Raw genomic sequence first — 23,720 nt, 5'->3', positions numbered from 1 at the left:
GGTTTTTTTTCCTAAAGGGTTGGGGGTGCAAGGGTCTTGTAACTTGACAGCTTTAAGACTTGCATGCTTCAAATGCCAGAGTTCCTGAGCCAACATTTTGGTTGCTAAGCAGGAGCGTTGTTAAGTGATACTGACATTATATAACACTTTTGATTAAGCGGGTACCTTGGAGAAACATAACTTTGAGTTTCAAATAATACTGATTTCGTTGTTGTCTTAGGTGACATCTGTGAAAAAAATCCAGGTGCTCAGGCATGAAAATGTGCCGCTCAAACACTATACTTTTCTGCTCACATCGAAAAAAAATTATTTATTTATTTATTTATTTTATTCGATTTATCAGTCGCGCCCTCTCCATGAAGGGACTCGGGGCGACGTACAATCAAATATATAGGCGTGTGGCATGGAGGAGGTAAATACATCAACATTAACAATTCAAATAGAAATAAAAGCCACAAAGTTAAGATAAATAACAGTAAAATTACAACAATTAAAACAGTTAAAATACCCAAAAGATTTAAATTACAGTTTAAAATTGCCAGGGAGGTTAGAGAGTTCTAATTAAGCCAGGCCGGCTAGTTGGAACAGGTGGGTCTTGAGTTTCGTGCGGAAGGAGCGGAGATCAGTCGTTGTCCTAATATCTGGGGGGAGGTTGTTCCAGAGGGCTGGGCCCATCACAGAGAAGGCCCTACTCCTGGGCGCCGCCCTCTGGCACTGCCTAGTGGACGGCACCCGGAGGAGTCCCTCTCTGTGAGAGCGGATTGGTCGCAGGGATGTATGGGGCAGGATACGATCCCGCAAATAACTAGGTCCTGTGCCATGGAGCGCTTTAAAGATGGTGATTAACACCCTGAAGCGCACCCGGTAGACCACAGGGAGCCAGTGCAGCTCGCGCAGGAGAGGTGTTACATGGGTGAACCTTGTTCTCCCCATAATTGCCCGCGCGGCCGCATTCTGGACCAGCTGTAGTCTCCGGGTGCATCCCAAGGGGAGCCCCATGTAGAGAGCATTGCAGTAGTCCAGACGGGACGTCACCAGCGCGTGAGTGACTGTGCGAAGGGCATCCCGGTCCAATAGGGGGCGCAATTGGCGCACCAGGCGAACCTGGTGGAACGCCCCCCTCGCCACGGCTGCCACATGGTCATCCATAGACAGCCGGGCGTCTAGGAGGACGCCCAAATTGCGCGCCCGCTCCACGGGGGCCAGCTGCTCGCCCCCGATGGCCAGCGATGGAATACACTGGTTGAACCGGGGGGCCGGTAACCACAGCCACTCCGTCTTGGAGGGGTTGAGTCTGAGTCTGTTGTCTCCCATCCAGACCCGTACGGCTTCCAAACACTGGGACATCATTTCGACGGCCTCGTTGGGGTGGTTCGGGGTGGAGATGTACAGCTGCGTATCGTCAGCGTACAGATGGTATCCCACCCCAAAACCACGGATGATCTCACCCAGCGGCTTCATATATGTGTTGAACAGGAGGGGCGAGAGGACCGACCCCTGTGGCACCCCACAAGTGAGTGGCCTCAGGGTCGACCTCTGCTCCCCTGCCAACACACATTGCATCCGGTCAGAGAGGTAGGAGCAGAACCACCGCAACACGGTGCCCCTTACCCCCAGCCCCTCCAGCCGGCGCAATAGGATACCATGGTCGATGGTATCAAAAGCCGCTGAGAGATCTAATAGGACCAGGATAGAGGAACAACCCCTATCTCTGGCCCTCCAGAGATCATCCACCAACGCGACCAAGGCCGTTTCTGTGCTGTGCCCGGGTCGGAAGCCTGACTGGCGCGGGTCTAGATAATCAGATTCCTCCAGGTGACGTGGGAACTGTTGAGCCACCACACTCTCTACAACCTTCGTTAAAAAGGGAAGGTTGGAGACGGGACGATAATTAGCTAGCTCAGTTGGGTCCAGCGAAGGCTTCTTGAGCAAGGGCCTCACAACCGCCTCTTTCAAGACGGCTGGCAGGAACCCCTCACTCAATGAAGCGTTCACAAGTCCCAGTAGCCAGCCTCGTGTGACCTCCCAGGATGCCAGTACAAGCCAGGAGGGACACAGGTCTAATAAACATGTGGTGGCTCGCAGTCGCCCACGCAGCCTGTCCAAATCCTCGGTGGCAACAGAGTCAAACTCCTCCCAGAATGGTCTCTCAAGGCTCGCCTTGGGCGTCCCCTCTGGAACACTGAACAAATTAGAGGGAACATTGCTGTCAAACCCAGTGAAATTATTTATCTGGTTCTTATTTTCATTTCCTTCTATTACTCTTTCGTTTCCTTTGCTTTCATTTCCTTCTTCTTCAGTGTTTATTTCTTGCTTCACCTTAATATCTAACTTACTATCTCTTCTTAATTTTAGTGTTTCACGCATATTTTTTATAATCTCACATATCTCTTCAAATTCCCAACTCTCCATACGGGCCAATTTACAGGTTTTCCCTTTTAAAATATATCACAATTTGTTAAAGTTTAAAGTCCACAATTTCTTCTTATTTTCCAATTCTAGTCCAGTTTAGATGTTCCAATCCAATTCCAGCAAAAAAGAAAATTCCCCCTTTCTTCCAAAGCTGCAGAGGAGCAAAACCAAACAGCCTGCGCAAAATAAAACCTCCTTAAACTTTCTCACCGTTCCAATTCACATCAAGGTCAGGGCTTCAAGTTTTGCTTTCTTTGTTTCTACAAAGTAACACATTCTTCCTTCCAGTAGCTGACTCCAATCCTCAATTCTTTCAGTCCAGTGTATTTCCAAAACACAATTTTAAAATCCAGAAAATAAAAATAATTTAAAAAGAGAGACAAAACTTTTTCTTAGCTTTTTCCTTTTCTCGTTTTCCACCTCCAATTAGTTAAAACAAACAAGTTTAAACAAACATGTCTCCTCAGTCTTTGGTATTTTAGTCACTGGGGTTTTTTCCCATTCTTTCCGTGAAGGTCCCAATTGTCAATTAATCGTTATTTCCCACTCAAAAATGTTTTTCCAAATTCAGAGTTTTTGTACCAGTGGGTTAGCCAATCCTTTTCTTGTTTTCCACCTCCGTATTTTTCAGAGTATAAGACGCTCCGAAGTATAAGACTCACCTAGCTTTTGGGGAGGAAAACAAGGGAAAAATATCTGCCTCTGCTTCCTAGCAATTTGCCTCCTTGCAACAAACAGCACAGACAATATACAGTTTGTAGTTACATTTCAGACTATACTTGTAAAGATGGTGTTAAAAATGATGTGCTTTCTGGAAGTATAGTTATTCTCTGCTATTTAAAAGAAGATACAATAGCATTTATTTTAAAAGGCTTCTTCATTTTGTTAAGTTGTCTAGAACAATAATAAAGCAGTCTTAAAAAATACGTCTAATAATTTGAACATTCTATAGGCATTTATAGTTACTGACTTACCTTCTTGCAGCAAACAGCCTGATTAGCACAAGGAAAAAAAAATCTTCTCTACCTCCCAGCAATTTGCCGGGGAACAAACAGCAAGTTTCACTTTCAGTTTCTCCTGATCATCAGCTGTTTCAGGCTGCAGGGATTGCTATAGCCTATTGCAGCCTGTGCAAACCCCCGTTTGCTGCAAGGAGGTAAATTGCTGGGAGACAGAGGCCAAAGGGTTGGGGCTGGTGGGGCTACATTCAGTGTATAAGATGCACCCACGTTTTCACCCTCTTTTAGGGGGGAAAAGGTGCATCGTATGCTCTGAAAAATACGGTAATTAGAACAAACAGTTCTTGAGCTTTAATATTTTAAATCGACTTTTTTTTCCCTTTTCTTTCTGTGAAGTTGCCAATTTATCAATTAATCGCTATTTTCAACTCAAAAAAACCCTTTCCCAATTCCAAATTCAAAGTTTTATATCAAGTGGGTTAATAAATCTTCTCACCCGATTTCATCACTTCGTCCAAACACCACTCCTGCTCAATACTTAGCCCAGTTGCCCCAGCTTTAGACTGAACATTTTACAATGTCCGCCGCCCCCACCGCCGGTTGGAGAGCTTGTCTCTGACCTGCAAGGAACCTGTTTCGTTCCTCTTGGTCGTCTGAGACGCAGCTCCTTCGCTGTCCCTACAAGACAGCTCCGGTCCGAAGACCCCCCCGACAATGGTTTGTCAGGCTGGATTTTCACGGAAATCATCACAGCCCACTATTTCCAGTCTGTCTTGCTGCAGCGCTTCTGATCATTTCTCCCAGTTACACGATTGTTAAGTGAATCTGGTTTCCCCATTGACTTTGCTTGTCAGAAGGTCGCAAAACATGATCACGTGACCCTGGGACACTGCAACCATCATAAATACATGCCAGTTGCCAAGCATCCAAATTTTGATCATGTGACCACAGGGATGCTGCAACGGTCGTAAGTGTGAAAAGTCCCTTTTTTCCCAGTGCTGTTGTAAGTTCGGTCACTAAACAATTGGTTGTAAATTGAGGACTACATGTACAGGATGTGCTTAGATAACGCTTATCAACTTTCCATTTACATATTGTTCACTACCTTATCTTGTTAGGACTAATAAAAACAGGAATTAGATAGAGGTAGTCCTCGACGTAACAATGGTTCACTTAGTGACTGTTTGAAGTTATAACAGCACTGATAAAGGACTTATGATCGTTTTTCACACTTATGACCATTGCAGCATCTCCGTGGTCACATGATTTACTTTCAGATGTTTGACAGCTGACTCACATTTATGATGGTCGCAGTGTCCCTGGGGTCATGTGATCACCAGTTGCAACCTTCTGATAGGCAAAGTCAAGGGGGAAACCAGGTTGACTTTAATAATGATGTTACTAATTTAATAAGTGCAGTGATTCACTTACCAAATATGGCGAGAGAAGTCATAAAATGGGGCAAAACTCACTGAACAAATTTCTCACTCAGCAACATAAATTTTGGGCTCAATTGTGGTCGTAAGTTGAGGACTACCTGTATGTCTGGAAGCTGAGGAAGACTGCAGTACAGTGTGGTTCTCCTCCAGGCAGATCATTGCCAGAGTGATATTTACCCTCATGTCATCCAGAAGGCCCTCCCATCCTATTTACTTTTATTATTATTATTATTATTATTATACGATTGTATCACAGCGGCCAGTTGATTCGCCGGATTTGGCATTGATTACTAGTCGGGCCCCACCCAGGGGCCTAGGACGTCGTAACGTATTTTCGTAATATACGTGCAGATCCAAGCAGTGCAGCTTTTTGCATTTGACTGATGGTGATTTTGTCAACTTTTAACTGTTTTAAATGTAATTCCAGTGCTTTTGGAATAGCTCCCAGTGTGCCAATTACCACTGGAATTACCACTGCTGGTTTGTGCCATTTATTTATTATTTATTTATTTTACCGTGCTTCTAGACCGCCCCCTCTCCCAAAAGGGACTCGGGGCGGTGTACAGTCCATGCAAAATATATCAAAATACAATAAAAAGTTGAATATGTACAGTTGGAATGAAGGAGGGTAAAAATGGAATTAAAAGAACTGTACAAAGCCAGTATATATAAATATAAGTTTTTAAACCCCTAAAACACACACAATGAATTAAAAACAATACCCCTAAAATAACCAGTTAATAGTACATTTGCGAGGAGGGACAGTTGTAATTATGCCAGGCCTGCTAATCGGAACAGGTGAGTCTTCAATTTTTGCCGGAAGGAGCGGAGGTCAGTAGTGGTTCTAATGTCGGGGGGGAGGTCATTCCAGAGGGTTGGGCCCATCACAGAGAAGGCCCTACTCCTTGGTGTCGCCCGTTGGCATTGCCTAGTGGACGGCACCAGGAGAAGTCCCTCTCTGTGTGAGCGAATTGGCCGCAGGGATGTATGTGGGAGGATGCGATCCCGCAAGTAACTAGGTCCCGTGCCATGGAGCGCTTTAAAGATGGTAATCAGCACCTTGAAACGCACCCGAAAAACCACAGGTAGCCAGTGCAGCTCGCGCAGGAGAGGTGTTACGTGGGAGTACCTCGTACTCCCCATCACAGCCCGCGCAGCTGCGTTCTGAACTAACTGCAGTCTCCGGGCGCATCCCAAGGGCAGCCCCATGTAGAGAGCGTTGCAGTAATCCAGGCGGGACGTCACCAGCGCATGAGTGACCGTGCGTAGGGCATCCCGGTCCAGTAGGGGGCGCAATTGGCGCACCAGGCAAACCTGGTGGAACGCCCCCCTTGCCACGGCTGCCACATGGTCATCCATTGACAGCCGGGCATCAAGGAGGACGCCCAAATTGCGCGCCCGTTCCACAGGGGGCAATTGTTCGCCCCCTATGGCCAGCGATGGAATCAGCTGGCTGAACCGAGGTGCCGGTAGCCACAGCCACTCAGTCTTGGAGGGGTTGAGTTTAAGTCTGTTGTCCCCCATCCAGACCCCGACGGCTTCCAAACACCGGGACATCACTTTGACAGCCTCGTTGGGGTGGTTTGGGGTTGAAATATACAGCTGAGTATCATCAGCGTAGAGGTGATACTCAACCCCAAAACCACGGATGATCTCACCCAGCGGCTTCACATATGTGTTGAACAGGAGAGGCGAGAGGACCGACCCCTGTGGCACTCCACAAGTGAGTGGCCTCGGGGTCGACCTCTGTCCCCCTGTCAACACACATTGCTTCCGGTCGGAGAGGTAGGAGCCGAACCACCGCAGAACGGTACCTCCGACTCCCATCCCCTCCAACCGGCGCAATAGGATACCATGGTCGATGGTGTCAAAAGCCGCCGAGAGGTCTAATAGGACCAGGATAGAGGAACAACCTCTATCTCTGGCCCTCCAGAGATCATCGACCAACGCGACCAAGGCTGTCTCCGTGCTGTGCCCGGGTCGGAAGCCGGACTGACGTGAGTCTAGATAATCGGATTCGTCAAGGTGTCGTGGAAACTGCTGCGCCACCACATTCTCGACAACCTTCGCTAGAAAGGGAAGGTTGGAGACTGGACGGTAATTAGCTAGCTCCGTTGGGTCAAGTGAAGGCCTCTTAAGTAAGGGCCTCACCACCGCCTCCTTCAAGGCGGTTGGTAAGGATCCCTCACCCAATGAGGCATTCACCAGGCCCAGAAGCCAGCCTCGGGTCACCTCCCAAGATGCCAGTACCAACCAGGAGGGACACGGGTCCATTAAACATGTGGTGGGTCGCAGCCGTCCACGCAACCTGTCCAAATCCTCGGGGGCAACAGAATCAAACTCCTCCCAGGATGGTCTCACAAGACTCGCTGTTGGCGGCCCGTCCGGTCCACTGAGGGGGGCCCATCCGCTCCGGATCTGAGCGACTTTGTCCTGCAGATATTCCCCAAACTCCTCTGCTCTGCCCTGCAAGGGTGCCCCCTGCGTCCTCTGTGACAAGAGGGAGCGGGTCACCCTAAACAGGGCGGCAGGGCGGTTATCCGCGGACGCAATAAGAGCGGCGCAATATCTACGTTTGGCTGCCCTTAATGCCACAAGGTAGGTCCGTAAATAGGCTCTTACCTGTGTTCGATCAGATTCGGAGCGTGAGGACCTCCACCTGCTCTCTAGACGTCTCCTATGGCGCTTCATCACCCTCAGCTCCTCGGTATACCAAGGAGCCCGGGTGGGTCGCTGCCGCAGGAGAGGTCGCAAAGGCGCAACCCGGTCCAAGGCCCCAGCCGCCGCCCTATTCCAGGCGGCCGCTAGGTCCTCCGACCGAGCGCGGGTCAGGGCTACAGGTAATGGCCCAAGCTCCGTCTGGAACCTATCCGGCTCCATCAGGTGCTTGGGGCGGTACCAGCTTGGACCGTCTGGTCCCGCCTTCTCGCGGTGGGGGGTAGCGCCAGGGAAGTCCAGCCGGAGACATGAGTGATCTGACCATGACAGGGGTGTAACAACTAAGTCCCCTATACCCAGATCACTCGTCCACTGCTCAGATACAAAAACAAGGTCCAGTGTGTGGCCGCCTTCGTGTGTGGGACCCTGAATTAATTGGGTCAGGCCCATGGCTGTCATGGAAGCCATGAACTCCCGAGCCACCTCAGATGCTGCTCCCGTCGACGGCAGGTTGAAATCCCCCATTACCACAAGCTTGGGGATCTCAACCGCCGTCTCCGAGATCAGCTCGAGGAGCTCGGGCAGGGCCGCTGATGTATAGCGAGGAGCCAAGTATACAATCAGCAAACCCAACTGCCTCCCTGGGCCCCATTTCACACCAAGGGACTCATACCCGGATATCTGAGGAACAGTGAACTCCCTCGGCTCTAGACCTTCCCGTATAACTACCGCCACCCCACCACCCTTACCCAGGGCCCGAGGCTGATGGAATGCACGGAAACCTGGTGGGCACATTTCCACGAGGGGTAAACCACCCTCGTGGCCCAACCAGGTCTCCGTTATCCCTGCAAGGTCCAGCTCCCCCTCAGAGATCAACTCATTAATGAGGGGGGCCTTGTTGGTTACGGACCTTGCATTGCAAAGCATCAGCCGCAGGCCCCGGCTCTGTAGTTCCTGGCCACCTAGGTTGCGGGGGTTGGTACAAACGACCGGGCGTAGCCAGCAGCCACGGTCTCCCAACCGACCTTGTGATCTTCTCTTGTCCTCGCATCCCCCCCTCCCCGCGACCGTTGTAATCAAACAACCCTCTGTTGGAATAACTTGTTCCTTCTCCCCCCCCACTCCGCTCACTTCCTTCCCGGACTCACCTGTTCGTCTGGCACTGGCACTGGCTCCTCTCCCGGCCTGGTTATCCCACCCCCCCTCCCTGGAACCCCTTAATAGCAATAAAAAACATTTAGATAAAAAGCCCCTCAGCCTCCGTTTCTTCCACCTCTCGGGGTTCGCAAACCCGTCATCAAGGCAGGCCCTTGAGAGGGCCAAGGGCCATACCTGCGAGAGAGGGGCCTCCCGCAGGCGGAGCAGGTCTGACCTCGAATAAATAGTTAAAAGCCCAGTGGGATCAGGATGCTAATAAAAAGTTGATAAAAAGTTGATAAAAGTTGATAGATGATGAGTCGGGGTCTTAGAGGGAGGAAGGAGATGTTAAAATACTTAGATGGAGAAGAAGGGGGGGGGGGAATGATCGAATATCCCTTGGTTACATAGAATGGCAAAGATGACCACAAGGTGAGAGACTATTCAAGGTGTTCCATGGCAAAGATGACTCAAAGGTGGGAGACTGTTCAGACTGGTTCAAGATGGTTCCAGAGGCTCCCACCCGGCGTTCCAGGGTTCTCCAAAAATGCAGGGTGAAGTTTAGGGTAGAACTCTCTAGAAATTTACCAAACTTCCCAGAGGTCCACAGAGACTTATAGTGAGTATTTGGCGCCCCCCTGCTGGCGTCGACAAGGCCTGGGGGGGGGGGGGCATAGGGGCATTGGGAGCAGCCAGGATATGATGGAAAAACAGCAGGAGTCCAGGCAGTGGCGACCTTTCTTTCCCTCACCCACCGCCATAACCGCCTCCAATTAGTCATAATCGTTGGATTTCAGTTTTTAAGTCTTGGTATTTCGCGACTTTTTCATGTTCCTTCTCCTCAACCCTGCTATCACCTGGTATTGCGATGTCTATGATTGTAACCTTCTTTTTCTCAACCAGTGTGATGTCTGGTGTGTTATGCGCTAGTATTTTGTCTGTTTGTATACGAAAATCCCACAGGATCTTGACCATCTGATTTTCGGTGACTTTTTCAGGCTTATGTTCCCACCAGTTTGTTGTTGTTTTAATATTATATTTTTTGCACAAATTCCAGTGGATCATTTGTGCTACTGAATTGTGCCGCAATTTATAATCAGTCTGCGCGATTTTTTTACATTTATTATTATTATTATTATTATTATTATTATTATCATCATCATCATCATCATCATCATCATCATCATTATTATTATTATGTAATGGCTGACATTTTGTTGGCAATTCTTTTTTTGAAACTTTGGCCTTTTTCCCAAGAACTGAGTCATCAAAAGATGCCTTTTTATTTGGGCGCTTACATCAGAAGCAATCTGCACAACCCTCGAGGGTCATCAGGGGTCCCCTGACTCCATCCTGGGTACTATTGCAGGGCGAGCGCTGAGCTCTTTTTGGCAGCTGCTGTGTCAAGCTTTGCCAAGCGGCTGATGGAACGCAGTGCTCTTAAAAAAAAAAGCAGCTGCGTGTAAGAAGCTGACTGGTGCCTCTCACTCATCTTTCCACCTTTTTTCCCCCCTTACCACAGCCAATTTCACTTGTGCACTTTTGTTTTCAGGGCACTGAGCAACCACTTGGAAACAAATTGGATTCCATGCAGACCTGGAGCCGCATGGGCGGCAGTGATTTCGAGGTGAAGGGGACCATCTCCCACCCATCTATTCACCTGAGCCAGATCACAGCCAGTGACTTAGAGGTGAGCAGGGAGGGGGAGGGGATCAGTTCACACACTTGGGACAAACTGTGCCCTTACTTAAGACCTTGGCAAATCTGGGGCAAGAGAGATTAGCTGTATTTACACAGTGCTCTAAGCCAGTGACCCCCAACATTTTGGGTGTTAGGCACTGGTTCCATGAAGAGAGGTTTTTCCATGGACTGGAGGGAGCGTTGTTTTGCATGCACAAATGGGGCTTTGCTCGTTTGCACGCCCCAGTTTCTGGCACACCTGGGACCGGTGCTGCTCCGTAGCCCAGGGGTTGGAGACCCCTGCTCTAAGTCACAATCCAGTTCATTTTGCATTGGCACAGCAAGTTGGGCAAACCTAACTAGGTAAAATTTATAAAAGCAAATTCTAGTTAATTAATTGCAATGATTCATAACTTTGAAAGCCGGTTTTAGCCTGAACGGCTTCTGAAGAAGTGGGGATACAGCTCAGCTGCTTGACCACGTCAACAGAAAGGAAATGTTTGGGCTCATGAGTAGCAGGGAAAGAGTAGACAGAGCAGATATGGGCCACTCGTATTCTTCAAAATTGCCCCCTTCCCCCTTTGCAAATGTCCACTTGTCTACCAGGCTGGGCAACCTTCACTGTTTGAGGGCACATGTGTTCTTGTGACCTTGGTCCACCTGTGATCATTCCTTGTCTCGCACCATGTAAGAGTGTGCGTTTGGCACCCAAAGGTTTGCTTGCAGTACTGCCTAAAAAGAGGGGTTGGTGGTCTCTGCTCAGAGTTGCCCTCTGTTTATTACTCCTCCTTGCCTTGGGTTGGCCTGGCAGGAGGAGCTATTTCTTTTTCAGGCATGCTTTGCAGGGGTGTGATTCTGCTTAGCTTTGTTGAGCCCTGTTGCTTGACTTGGCCTCTTAGGGAACCTGGCTATATTGTTTTGTCAGTTACAGTTGTGGGCATGGCAGGCAATCTTTTGGTGGCCGTGGGCTGTGCTTAGTATTTGTGTGGTTTTTTTTTGTTTTTTTTATTTTTTATTCTCTTACATACAATTATAGGTATACATTCACATAGCTGTTATTCTTCTTTACATTTGTCATTCTTGTACATTTGTTATTCCATTTAAAAGGTTATAATGTACAATTTGGGTTGCTTTATTTACCATCCCTTCCTCCTGTTATAACACCACCTTCTTTTCCCTTTCTTTCCTCCCTCCGTCCCTTTCTACTTTCTTCCTTTCTCCTCACCTTCCCCTTTCTTCTTCCCTTACCTCTTCCCTACTCCTAATCTTCCTCTTCCCCTTCCTACCCTCTCTCCTTCTCTTTCTCTCCCTTCCACCCTCCTCTCCTTACCTCTTTCTTCCTTCCCTCCCTCCTCTTCCTATCGTTCTCTCCTCTCTCCCTTTCTTTTTCTGTTGTTATAGGTTTTTTTTCATTTGAATGTTGTAGATTCCCTTCTTCATCCATCAATTGGATTATCAGTCTTTTTTCTCTTTCCTTTTTCATTTTATAAGCCAGCCAACGTCCTGGTTTATTTGCATTTTCAAAAAAGTTTTGTTTTGCTGATTTTATTTTATTTGCCAAGTCTTCATTTTCTATCAAGTTCAATTTATGTTTTTGCAGTTCCATCATACTTTTTACTTTTTTGTTTTGTGGGTTTTTCTACAGCTCCGTCTCCAGGCTTTTATACTCTAATTCCAGCTTCTTTTGAGTTTGTCTGTTCTGTCTGTTGTTTTACCCTAAATATGTCATTGCAAGGCCTCTAACATATGCTTTGCAAGTGTCCCATATGTTCTGTAATGATGTACACTTTATTGCCAAAAGTATTCGCTCACCCATCCAAATAATCAGATTCAGTTGTGAGCGAATACTTTTGGCAATATAGTGTATCTTCCTTTCTATTTTCCTGGAAAAAATATGTCAGTTCTTTTTCCATGTACTGCTGGAAACTTTTTTCATTCAATATTTTTGAGTTTAAAGTCCATCTCCCCTTTTTCCACTGTCCCTTCCAAGTCATTGTTATTGGATTATGGTCAGCCCATGTGCTTACGTCCATCTTAAATGTTTTGAGTGTTAGCTCTGTTGACATCCACATCATGTCTACTCTTGACCACAACAAATGTCTATTTGAATAGAATGTGTATTGTCTTTCTTTTGGTGTCTTATTATCCAAACATCTTGCAGATTTAATTCCTCTGTCATCGGGGGAAAATGTTTTGGGGAGGGTTTTCCTTGGTTTCTTGTTCGTTTTTGTGGATTTATAATCTATTTCATTACTTGCAATTGCATTAAAGTCTCCAAATATACTGTATTTTTTGGACTATAAGATGCACTGGAGTATAAGACGCACCATGATTTTGAAGAGGTAAAGTTAAAAAAAGGTTTTTGCACTCTGCAGGCCTCCCAAACCCTCTCCACGCCTTAGTTTTTTGCAAAATAAATAAAATAAGGGCATGCAGAGCTTTGGGAGGCTTGTAGAGTGCTCCTGGGGGCTGCCCCCCCTAAATGCGAGCAAAAAATGGGCCATTTTCCACAAAAAACTGGCATGCAGAGGGTTTGGGCGGCTTGCAGAGTGCTCCTGGGGGGCAGGGGGGGCAAAAACAAGCAAAAAGACCTTTTTTGCTTGTTTTTGCCCTCCCTAGCCCCTAGGAGCATTTTGCAAGCCTCCCAAACCCTCTGCACGTCCATTTTTGCAAAAGGGGCAGGGTTTCGGTAGGCCAAAAATGCTGTATTCTGTGTATAAAACGCACCCAGATTTTCACCCTCTTTTTTGGGGAGGAAAGGTGCGTCTTATACTCCAAAAAATACGGTACATATGTTTTCATATTCATATTCTATTATCTTTCTGTGCAATTTCCGCCCCAAAAACCTTCTTGTTTGTCATTTGGAGAGTATATTGCCACTAATAATATCTTTCTCAAGTTCATCGTTATCTCCACCATCAGTATTCTCCCCTCCCCATCTTCAAAAATTAAGTTTGATTGTATCGTCTTTCTAATATATAATGATATTCCCTTTTTTCTTTGGTCAGCCAATGTCGTATATAAATTGCCTAGTTTTACCTGTTCCAGAAATTTTCTATGTTGCTTTCTAATATGTACTTCCTGTAAACATATAATGTCCAATTTCAATTTCTCTAATTTATTGAATATTCTTCTTCTTTTTGTTGCTGAATTTAGTCTATGTTGATGGAGATTACTTTTATTTCTTCCTCCATGTCTTACTGATTTATAGGTTTAGTTGATCTAGTCATTCTTAGCTCCCTCTGCTCCTTCATCTCCTTGGCCCTTACTCCTTCTCTTAACGCTTTCTCTTCCTGTTCTTTCTCCATCTCCCTTTGATCTTTCTCCTTAGCTCCCTGGCATTTAGCTCCTCCCTCTTCTCTCATTAGCACTCCCTCTTGTGATGCTATGCATTGTTCATGAAATAATTCTGCCTTCTCTAGTGTGCCTAATCTGTGTCTTTCTTCTTGCCAATTTACCAAAATCCTTTTTGAGTGTGTGAGATAGAAACAAAGTAGGCGAGTCCACATTATTCATCTCCACATGGTTTGGGAAGGAGATTTTGGGAGATTTTTTAACTGGCGGGGGTCTTTCAAGGCATCACACTTGTGTCTCTCTGTCTTTCGCACATGGGTATGTGGGTTTGAAGGCTGTGGCTGCCCACTTCTGGTTTGTGGCTGAATATGTTGTGTGAACCCATCCATTTGTGGTTTGTTTAACCAATCTGTTACGGGTTGATTCCGGTAACTATGGAAGATTCACATCCCCCTGGTTCCAGTGCTTCCACCATGCAGTCGCACACCACATTCTGAACAAGAAACTAGAATGGACAGTTTACATGTGTATATCTGTGGTTTAGATAGCTTTCAATGGGTGTCAGTTTTTCATGCTCTGCCCCACTTTTCTTGGGCTTCTGGAAGGAGAATGAATGCTATTACAGAATAACAGTTGGAAGGGACCTTGTAGGTCATCTAGTCCAACCTCCCGCCCAAGCAGGAGACCCTACACCAGTGATGGCGAACCTATGGCATGCGTGCCACAGGTAGCACGCTGAGCCATTTGTCAGGGCACGCAAGGTGCTGCCCTGTCAGCTGGTCAGCGCGCATGTGCACGCTGGCCAGCTGAGTGCACCCTTTTTTAAAGCCATTTTTCGCCCTCCCCAGGCTCCAGAGGCTTTATAGGAGCCTGGGGAGTGCGAAAAGAGCCTCCTTCGCCCCCCCCCCCCCCCGGAGGCCCTCCGGAGGCTTCATTAGCTTCCCTGAAGCCTCCGGAGTGCAAAAAACCAGCCCTACGGGCAAACCGGAAGTTCAGGAATGGACTTGTGGTTTGCTTGGAGGTTCGTTTTGACTGCTCCAGAGGCTTCAGGGAAGCGTCCTGAAGGTTCCTGAAGCCTTCGGAGCGCTCAAATCGACCTTCTGAGCAAACCAGAAGTCACTTCTGCTTTGCTCGGAGGGTTGTTTTGACTGCTCCGGAGGCTTCAGGGAAGCCTCCTGAAGGTGTCTGAAGCCTCCGGAGGGCTTCCGGGGGGTGCGGGGGAGGCTGTTTTCGCCCTCCCCAGGCTCCTATAAAGCCTCTGGAGCCTGGGGAGGGTGAAAAAAGCATGCAAAAAATGGGGGGTCGCGCCTGTAGCGTGCGCATGTGCACTGGGGGGGTCGCGCATTGCATTATGGGTGCGGCACGCCCACACACGACCCCCCTGCGCTCCCCCCACTTATGGTACGTGAGCCAAAAAAGGTTTTCCATCGCTGCCCTATACTATTTCTGACAGATGGCAGTCCAGTCTTTTCTTGAAAGCTTCCAGTGATGAAGCTCCCACAACTTCTGAAGGCAAGCTGTTCCATTGGTTGGTTGATCTCACTGTCAGAAAATTTCTCCGTATTTCTAGATTGAATCTCTCCTTGATCAGTTTTCATCCATTGTTCCTTGTCTGGCCTTTGCGGGCTTTGGAAAATAGCTTCACACCCTCCTGTCTGTGACAGCCCCTCAAATATTGGAACACTGCTATCATGTCTCCCCTGTTTCTTTACTAGACTAGCCATGCCCCATTCCTGCAACTGTTCTTCATATGTTTTAGCCTCCAGTCCCCTAAACATCTTTGTTGCTCTTCTCTGCCCTCTTTCTAGAGTCTCAACATTTTTTTAATAGTGTGGTGACCAAAACTGGATGTATTATTCTAGGTGTATTGCTATGATGAGCACCTTTCTCAGGATCTGGCCAGTATCCTGTTGAATGATCTCAAAGTGGACATAGATGCACCATAGGGGAAAGAAATGCTCCCTTTCTTGAAGGCCATCAAGGATAGAAGCAACTTTATTTTTATTTTTAATCAAATTTATATGACTGCCAATCTCACAGAAAGTGTCTCCAAGTAGCATACAACAATTCCACTAAAACAGCAAAATACAATTTTAGCCTGTATAACAGCATGATTTTACATGCTTTTGATTTATAATTTCTCTACCCATAATAAACCCTTCATGCAGGCCATAACATATCAAAAACATTTTTAAAAAGCCTAGTTCTTGTCCTTCACACTGTTCCTGTCTGCTGTTGGCTTTAATAATTGCCTACTGCTTCTAAAACTTGAGCTCTGGGGAATTGCAGGCAGTTTTGTTTATTTCAATGTTATCTTTATTTTACTTTTCTACCATATGTTCCCCTTACAGATCTGACCAATCAGAGTTACAGAATGCTTTTTGCTTGGCAGTCTCATAGCTAACACATTCTTAGTAACCTTGACTATCTAGCCATGAACTGTGGTTAGCATATTTTAGAGAACTGACTAAAGGTTGCCTTCTTCTCATACTGGAAAATTTTATTTATAAAGTTGGTTGATATCCGACATAAAAATCAAAAGGAGTGTGGATGAGGCTTGGCTGGAGTGCAGTAGTATTGTCTTGTTTGTGTTTTCCTGGGAAGGGCGTGTGGTTTATATGAACAAGTAAAAGTGTAGGGACCCTAAAGATACCTCCTATTAAGAGTCCAAATTTCTAGTTTTAATTTTGCTGAATACTTTAAGGACAAAAACATTCAGAAGGAAGATTTAAGACATTACAAGTTGTTTCCCTATACTGGTGTTGTCCTCTCCCCCTCCTCCCAATATGGCTATAGCTGTATTAGTTGAGGAGAGACACAGATGCTGTCAGCTACAAGGAGGAGATAAGGTTGCAAAAAGCCAAATTAAATAGTAGTCCTTGAGTATTATGACCACAATTGAACCCAAAATTTCTGATGCTGCCATATCCAATTGTTAAGTGAGTTTTGCCCCATTTTATGACTTTTTCTCACCACAGTTAAGTGAATTGTGGCACTTGTTCAGTTAGTAACATGGTTGTTAAGTGAATCTGGCTTCCCCATTGACTTTGCTTGGCAGAAGGTCACAAAAAGCTGATCACATGACCCTGGTACAATGCAGCCATCATAAATATGAGTCAGTGGCCAAGTGTCTGAATTTTGAACATGTGATCAAATGCTGTAACGGTCATAAGCGTGAAAAACGGTCATAAGTCACTTCCGGCAGTGACGTCATAGTGGAGCAAGTGAAGGGTTGGCAGCTCCATTCACTTTGCCCGAGTTTTTCTATGGGAGATCCAGAAAAGGGTAATGTCAATCCCAGAGGGATCAACAGGAGAGAGGGGAAGCTCTGGGGATGCCGAGGAGATAGGCAATCTCCCGAACGGACGAGAGAAACCCCTTGAAACCAACAGAAAAGAAATCGGCCCCTCTGGTCGATTCGGAGCTGTGACACCTGCAGATGAGGAAGGGAATATAAACGCAACATGACAACATCGGAGAAAGAAATAACATCTAAAAATGGTAAAAGATTTATTTATAAAAAGTGTTAGCTGTAAAATTGAGGCTCTAAAGAGTCGGGCTGAAACATAGTCCAAAGACAGCAGCGATAAGGAGAGCGGAGCATTTGATGACTTCCTTTGGCAGCTGACACGTTCGGGAAGAGAAGACAGGAGAGAAGGAGGGAAACTCCAGATTGCTATTTAACAGTATTTGGAAATCGGTGGGGACTGTGACTAAGGTGGATAGAAGTTTAAGATTAAAAAAGTATGCTGTGAACTGTATCAACGGACATACTGTATAAAAACTTGGGGGGGGGGGGAGATCTGAAATATTAAATGGAAGAGACAACAACAGTGCCATCTAGTGAACTGAGGAATTATAAACTGAGTAAAGAGACTATAGAAAGTGACTGATGCAGCTTTCTGAATAGTTACAAGGAAAAAAATGGAACTTTGGGAGATTTGATTGCTGAAGTAAGAGGGAAAAAAACTTAAAGGACTCTGCTTAGGGGAAATTAGAAATTTGGAAAACAAAAAGCAAAACAAAAATATATTTAAAAGAGAGTGGCTTAAAAAAAAGTGGACTATAAGCATTGAATGTAGAATTAGATATATAAGTAGATTGAACTGAATTGTGGATATATGTTAAAATTGAAAGACTGTATTTGATTGCATATGAACTATATTTGATTGTTGGATTGAACATAGGGAATACCAGGAATTGAAAACAAGTTAATATTTAATATTATTCAATATATAAGTGATTAAGCTAGCTAATTAATTTACATACTTATTTAAAAATATATTGATATAGTAACCTGTATAGTTTGTTACCTATTTACTGATATATATATAAACGTTGCAAAGACAATCTCAACCTTACACGGGAAAAGACCCGAATACAACAAAACCAGCATATATATATGTGTGTGTGTGTGTGTGTGTGTGTGTGTGTGTGTGTGTGTTACAACCCCTGGTATGCCCAGTCTCCCTTTATTTATTTATCAGCACAAATACAACATATATATATATATATATATATATATATATATATATATATATATATATATATATATATATATATATATATATATATATATATATATATCCGAATACAACAAGACCAGCATATATATATATATTAATCTATTAAACTACATAGCTAGACAAATATCTAAAATATTGATATAACTGAATAACGAGTAAACAAATAGGGAATAGTCAGATATTGTTAGGACTGGAAAGTGGGAGGAATAGAAGAAGTGGGAGGGGAGACTTAAAGATAAAAGCTAAATAATTACATCAGTATATGTTATTTTGGAAAAACATTGTATGTGCAGTGAAGATGATGAGCACAACAACCATCAGCAAAATAAACAAGAAGGCAGCATCAAACGCTGCATCAACAACATCACCCTCAAACAACTAGGCACAGAGAAGACAAGTTCAACATCAAATTTACAGAGTATGCAAGCATCGTTACTTATGATGAAAGAAACAATGATGAAGACACAAGAGACAATAACAAAAAAACATGAGACAAAAAAAATCAGGAAGAAATTAAAAGCGAGATGGGAGAAATGAAAGGAGACATCAGAAGAATAGATGATAAAATAGAAAATATACAAAATGAAATTATCAAGAACAAACAAAAAATTCAAAAATTAGAAACAAACGGAAAGAAAAATGGAAACAATAGAACAGAAGCTGACTATAGTGAATAGGGACTTAGAAGAAAAAATTGTTTTTCTTGAGATGGAGAAGTCAGCCTTTTTAAAAAAATATTTCAAGCTATTTAGCTCTCATCACTGGGACTTACTGGGTATAAATATAAAGTCTCCCTTTATAGCTTGAAATAGATCTATACTAGTCTCCCTTTATTTATCAACACAAATACAACACACACACACACACACACACACTCAAGAGAGTTTACATTTACTAGAGGTAATCCACCCAAATAGCAGATAGATGAGAAAAATAAGAGGGTTACAAATGGTGAAATGCAAATGAAATATAGTAGAAGGGGAAATATAATAAGGAGAATTGTATCGATTTGTAATTGCTATTAGAAAGAACAGGAAGTTCCTGTTCGTACTGTATTGTGTAAATGTAGTGTACGTCTAAGTTGTGTGTGTGTTTGTTTTGTATGTTTGTAAATAAATAAATAAAATATCCCTTCCTTTATCAGCACAAATACAACACACACACACACACACACACACACACACACACACACACATATATATACCTTTTGTTAATTTGTCCATTTCAGCACAGTCCATAACCTTTCTTATTATTTCATCTTCGCTTGGTATTAATTTATTTTTCCATTTGTGAGTGAAGGCAATCTTCGCCGCCGTAATTATGTGTAAAATCAAATACTAGATTTCTTTTTTATATACAATACAATACAATACAATACAATACAATACAATAGTAGAGTTGGAAGGGACCTTGGAGGTCTTCTAGTCCAAACCCTATACCGTTTCAGACAGATGGCTATCCAACATCTTCTTAAAGACTTCCAGTGTTGGGGCATTCACAACTTCTGGAGGCAAGCTGTTCCACTGATTAATTGTTCTAACTGTCAGGAAGTTTCTCCTCAGTTCTAAGTTGCTTCTCTCCTTGATTAGTTTCCACCCATTGCTTCTTTTTCTGCCCTCAGGTGCGTTGAAGAATAGTTTGACTCCCTCTTCTTTGTGGCAACCCCTGAGATATCGGAACACTGCTATCATGTCTCCCCTAGTCCTTCTTTCTCTTAAGCTAAACATACCCAGTTCCTGCAACCGTTCTTCATATGTTTTAGTCTCCAGTCCCCTAATCATCTTTGTTGCTCTTCTCTGCAATCTCTCCAGAGTCTCCACATCTTTTCTACATCGTGGCGACCAGAACTGAATGCAGTATTCCAAGTGTGGCCTTAGCAAGCCATTATAACAGTGATGGCGAACCTATGGCACGCGTGCCACAGGTGGCACGTGGAGCCATTTGTCAGGGCACGCGAGGCGCTGCCCTGTCAGCTGGCCAGCGCGCATGTACGCGCTGGCCAGCTGAGTTCACCGTTTTTAAAAGCCATTTTTTCGCCCTCCCCAGGCTCCAGAGACTTTATAGGAGCCTGGGGAGGGCGAAAAGAGCCTCCCCCGCCCCCTAGAGGCCCTTTGGAGCGCTCAAAACGACCCTCCGAGCAAACCGTTAGTCACTTCCGGTTTGCTCGGAGGGTCGTTTTGAGCGCTCCAGAGGCATCAGGAGCAGATGGAGATTGTCACGCTCTGAGTCTGACCGAACACAGGTGAGAGCCCATTTACGGACTTACCTAGTAGCGTTAAGAGTGGCCAAGCGTCAGTATTGTGCCACTCTTATTGTGTCCGCAGATAACCGCCCTGCCGCCCTGTTTGGGGTAACCCGCTCCCTCCTTCAACAGAGGCCGCGGGAAGCCCCTTTGCAGGGTAGAGCAGAGGAATTTGGGGAGTATCTGCAGGAAAAAAACGCTCAGATTCGAAGCGAGTTGGTCCCTACTAGTGGTCTGGAGGGGACGTCAGAGGCGGGTCTTGAGGTTCCATTCTGGGAGGAGTTTGACTCTGTTACTTCCGACAATATGGACAGGTTGCGTAGGCGACTGCGAGCCACCACATGTTTACTGGACCCGTGTCCCTCCTGGCTTGTACTGGCATCCTGGGAGGTCACACGAGGCTGGCTCCAGGAGTTAGTCAACGCTTCTTTGAGTGAGGGGTTCCTGCCGGCCGTCCTGAAAGAGGACTTGTTAGCCAACTACCGTCCCGTCTCCAACCTTTGCTTTCTGGCGAAGGTTGTAGAGAGTGTGGTGGCACAACAGTTTCCACGCCACTTGGAGGAAACTGATTATCTGGACCTGCGCCAGTCCGGTTTCCTACCCGGCCACAGCACGGAGACGGCATTGGTTGCGTTGGTGGATGATCTCGGGAGGGCCAGAGATGGGGGCTGCTCCTCCATCCTGGTCCTATTAGACGTCTTGGCGGCTTTTGATACCATCAACCATGGTATCCTATTGCATCGACTGGAGGGGTTGGGGGTGAGGGGCACCGTTTTGCGGTGTTTCTCCTCCTACCTCTCTGGCCGAGTGCAATTTGTATTGGCAGGGGGGCAGAGGTCGACCTCGAGGCCTCTCCTGTTCAATGCATATATGAAGCCGCTGGGCGAGATCATTCGTGGGTTTGGGGTAGATTACCATCTGTACGCGGATGACACCCAGCTGTACATCTCTACCCCAAACCACCCCAACGATGCCATCGAAGTGATGTCCCGGTGTCTGGAAGCCGTACGGATCTGGATGGGAAGTAACAGACTCAGGCTCAACCTGTCCAAGACTGGGTGGCTGTGGCTACCGGCGCCCCGGTTCAACCAGCTTACTCCATCACTGGCCATTGGGGGAGAACATCTGGCCCCCGTGGATCGGGTACGGAATTTGGGCGTCCTTCTAGATACCCGGCTGTCAATGGACGACCATGTGACAGCCGTGGCCAGGGGGGCGTTTCACCAGGTTCGCCTGGTGCGCCAATTGCGTCCCCTATTGAACCGGAGTGCCCTTCGCACAGTCACTCATGCGCTTGTGACGTCCCGGCTAGACTACTGCAACGCTCTCTACATGGGGCTCCCCTTGAGATGCACCCGAAGGCTGCAGTTGGTTCAGAATGCGGCCGCGCGGGTAGTTTCGGGAGTCCTTAGATACTCCCACGTAACATCTCTCCTGCGCGAGTTACACTGGCTGCCTGTGGCTTTTCGGGTGCGTTTCAAGGTGTTGATTATCATCTTCAAAGCGCTCCATGGCACAGGACCTAACTATTTGCGGGATCGTATCCTGCCCCATACATCCCTTCGGCCGATTCGCTCACACAGAGAGGGACTCCTCCGGGTGCCGTCCACTAGGCTGTGCCAGCGGGCGACGCCCAGTGGAAGGGCCTTCTCTGTGATGGGCCCGACCCTCTGGAATGACCTTCCCCCTGACATTAGAACGACTACGGACCTCCGCTCCTTCCCCCGGAAACTCAAAACCCACCTGTTTCATCTAGCTGGCCTGGCCTAATTCCAGCTTTCCCTCCTCAGCTTGTATTTTTAAATTTTATGGTTTCCTTCTAGCTGTATGTTCCATTTGTCGGTTTCATCCCACCAAGTTTCTGTAATGGCAATAATATCGTATCTGCCCTCTTTTACTTGAATTTCTAATTCGCCCTGTTTATTCCTCATACTCTGTGCATTGGTGTATAGACATTTGAGTCCATTTTGATTGACCTTGTGTTTACTGTCTACATAACCTGTGTTATGCCTGACTGCCCCTTCGCAGTCATTATTCCTAGTAGAAAAACTTCTGGTTTCCAATCTATTTTGACTCCTGTTATTGCCTGTAGCCAATTTTTAATCCTTTTCCAATACTTTTTAGCAGCCTCACAAGTCCAACATAAGTGGTAATATGTTCCGTGCTTTGATTCACATTTCCAACATTTTGGGGAGATATTTGCTGAGATTTTTGCCAACCTTACTGGTGCCAGGTGCCATCTGTAAAACATTTTGTACTGGTTTTTCTTTTATGCAAACCGATAGTGTCATTTTTAAATTTGTCCCCCAAAATTTTTCCCATTTATCTAATTCAATACTATAGCCAAAGTTCTGTGCCCATTTTACCATTTGTTCTTTCACAATTTCTTCTTCCATTTTATACTTCAGGAGAAATTTATATATTCTCCCTATCATCTTTCTTTCTGAGCTTTGGATTATTTTATCCAATTTGTGTGGTTCCATTTAGATGCCATATAATTTGGTATCATTATTGTGTTTAGTTTTGATTTGCAAGTAGGTTAGCCAGTCAACTTTCATGTTTTGTTCTGTCAATTCTTCAATTGTTTTTAAATTTCCCTGTCCGTTAATTAAGTCTTTGTATCTTAACATTTTATTTATATTTATACATTTATTTATATTATACATTTTATTTATTAAAATTTGGGTGCATCGTCCTTTCTGTCGGGGATATCCAATTCGGGATTTTCACATAGTGGTCTTTTTTAATTTTGAGGCAGTTTTGCAATAATGCATTTCTAACTAAATGTTTTTGAAAGTATTTGTGTGTTTTATTTTTATCATCCCGTAGGAATGTATGCCAACCTGCTTGCAGATCATGGCCTTCTAAAGTCAAGATTCTTTTATTCTTTAACTCTATCCAATCCTTCACCCATGTTGTTACTGCTAATGCGTATAACTCCCAATTTGGTAATGCTAAGCCTCCTCTCTCCTTGCTATCTTGCATTGACTTTAGTTTAATCCTCGCTTTTCGTCCTTGCAAGATGAACCTAGCAGTTATTTTGTTTAATTCTTGAAAGAAAGTTTTACCTGGACTAATAGGTACAGCTTGCAGTAAAAATAAAATTCTTGGTAAAATATGCATTTTTATTGTGGCTGTACGTCCCATTAGTGATAGCTGAATATTTTTCCAGCTTTCTAAATCTTGATTTGTGTCACTAGTTTTTTGTAATTGTCGTCTTTAATTGTAGAACATTTTGCAGAAGAGACACCCAAATTCCCAAGTATTTCACTTTCTTAGTTATTTGCATTATAGTTGCTAATTCCAATTCCTCTTCTTACTTTTTTGTCATATTCTTGGTTATCATTTTTGTTTTGCTTTTTTAAATTGTTAA

The 23,720-nt window shown here is 45.2% G+C and overlaps 1 protein-coding gene across 7 annotated transcripts in view; it reads left to right on the top strand.

Moving 5' to 3' along the window:
- LOC309400391 (F-box/LRR-repeat protein 19-like) overlaps positions 1-23,720 on the top strand; it is a 72,967-nt gene that overhangs the window by 18,543 nt on the left and 30,704 nt on the right. For all 7 annotated transcript variants that reach the window (XM_081968856.1, XM_081968853.1, XM_081968855.1 and 4 more), the window contains one exon: positions 10,158-10,295. In XM_081968856.1, the coding sequence (XP_081824982.1) occupies positions 10,158-10,295 (138 nt within the window). The remainder of the gene's footprint in view (positions 1-10,157; positions 10,296-23,720) is intronic.

Source organism: Natrix helvetica, assembly GCF_964273705.1.
Source record: "Natrix helvetica genome assembly, chromosome: W".
Taxonomy (NCBI): domain Eukaryota; kingdom Metazoa; phylum Chordata; class Lepidosauria; order Squamata; family Natricidae; genus Natrix; species Natrix helvetica.
Note: the sequence above shows the minus strand (reverse complement) of the source record. Positions and strands in the feature narration are given on the sequence as shown.